Source organism: Caretta caretta, chromosome 13 (assembly GCF_965140235.1).
Source record: "Caretta caretta isolate rCarCar2 chromosome 13, rCarCar1.hap1, whole genome shotgun sequence".
NCBI classification, from domain to species: domain Eukaryota; kingdom Metazoa; phylum Chordata; order Testudines; family Cheloniidae; genus Caretta; species Caretta caretta.
The window spans coordinates 41,363,021-41,364,225 of NC_134218.1; the positions used below are offsets into that span (position 1 = coordinate 41,363,021).

Consider the following 1,205-nt stretch of genomic DNA (forward strand, 5'->3'; position numbering starts at 1 on the left):
ATTTCCCCAAGGTCTGTTGGCTGTTAGAAGAAAAGCCAGGTTCCCCGAGGCCCAGCCCGCCCAGTGTTCTAATAACCACACTGGCCTGAAACCTGCTAATCGAGCATTCAAATAACCCTTAGAGCACAGGGACCTGAAGATGGGCCTCCCTTGATCCCAGAAGAGCGCCCTGGTCACCGGGCTATACCGTCATTCTTATTCACACTCTGTCTTGCTGTCTCCTCACAAAGACTCTTTGCATTCTGAAGCAAGTAGAAGAAATTCAACCGCAACTCTTTGAAGAGGAGTCCCCCGGGAAACCTTCTAGCCCAGTGGCTGGGCCCTCCCCTGGGAGGTAGAAGATGGACCTTGTTGAAGTCCATTCTCTGGCTCAGGCACAGTGGGGCTGAGAGTCAGGGTGCCTAATTCGAGGCTGTAAATTCCATTGGGAGCCAGGCACCTCTAGGCAGGCATTATAATAACTACCCTTAGACCCTTATGTGATTCAAAGCCCCCGGGCTCCCTACTTTATTGACATAGCCAGTGCCCCCAGTGGGGCGGGTTTGGTGTTTAAATGTCATCTGAGTCTTTCCTCAGATTTCCACAGTTTTGCAAACCCTGAGCGCCCCAACCAGCCAACTCCAGACGGTGGCTACAGCACTCGGTTTTTGTCCTAGGTCCCTGGCTGTGTGTCTCTGACACAGGGATACAGGGCGGTATCCTCCGCTCTCAGGCTGCTGATTTGCAAACGCACCAGGCTGTTGGCATTGTCTCTGGAGATGGCGAATCGCCCTTTCACGGAGTCAGCATAGTAGGCGCTGCCCTGGGCAGCAGCTCTAGCCAGCAAGTCCCGCCCCCTCCCGGGGGCCAGACGGATCCAGTCCATGAGATAACTGCTGAAGGTGAACCCAAAGGCTTTGCAGGAGAGGCGGAGAGAGTCCCCAGGCGTTTTCACATCCTCTCCGGACTCCACTAGCTGGACGTGGGACCGGGCACCTGGGAATAAAGTCATGTTAAGAATCATATCAAAATAGTTTGGAAAGAATACTATGTCCCCATCTATCTATAGAGAAACTAGTAAACGAAAATATCTTCTGAGACTGCTACAAAGGAAACGAAATGGAGCCAAAGTTTCATTTTCCCAGGTGTTGAAGGGGAAAGTTCTCAGGGGATTGGCTGGTCACTGCACAGATCCAGGGGGCTGCTGATTGTGAATCCGGCTGCAG

The 1,205-nt window shown here is 52.6% G+C and overlaps 1 gene segment (V, D, J or C); it reads right to left on the reverse strand.

Annotated features, from left to right (window-relative positions):
* Positions 1-652: 652 nt before the first annotated feature.
* On the reverse strand, positions 653-991 carry LOC142068714 (Ig heavy chain V region 914-like). The segment is given in 1 exon segment: positions 653-991. A coding segment is annotated over 1 exon segment (339 nt).
* Between the last annotated feature and the right edge of the window lie 214 nt (positions 992-1,205).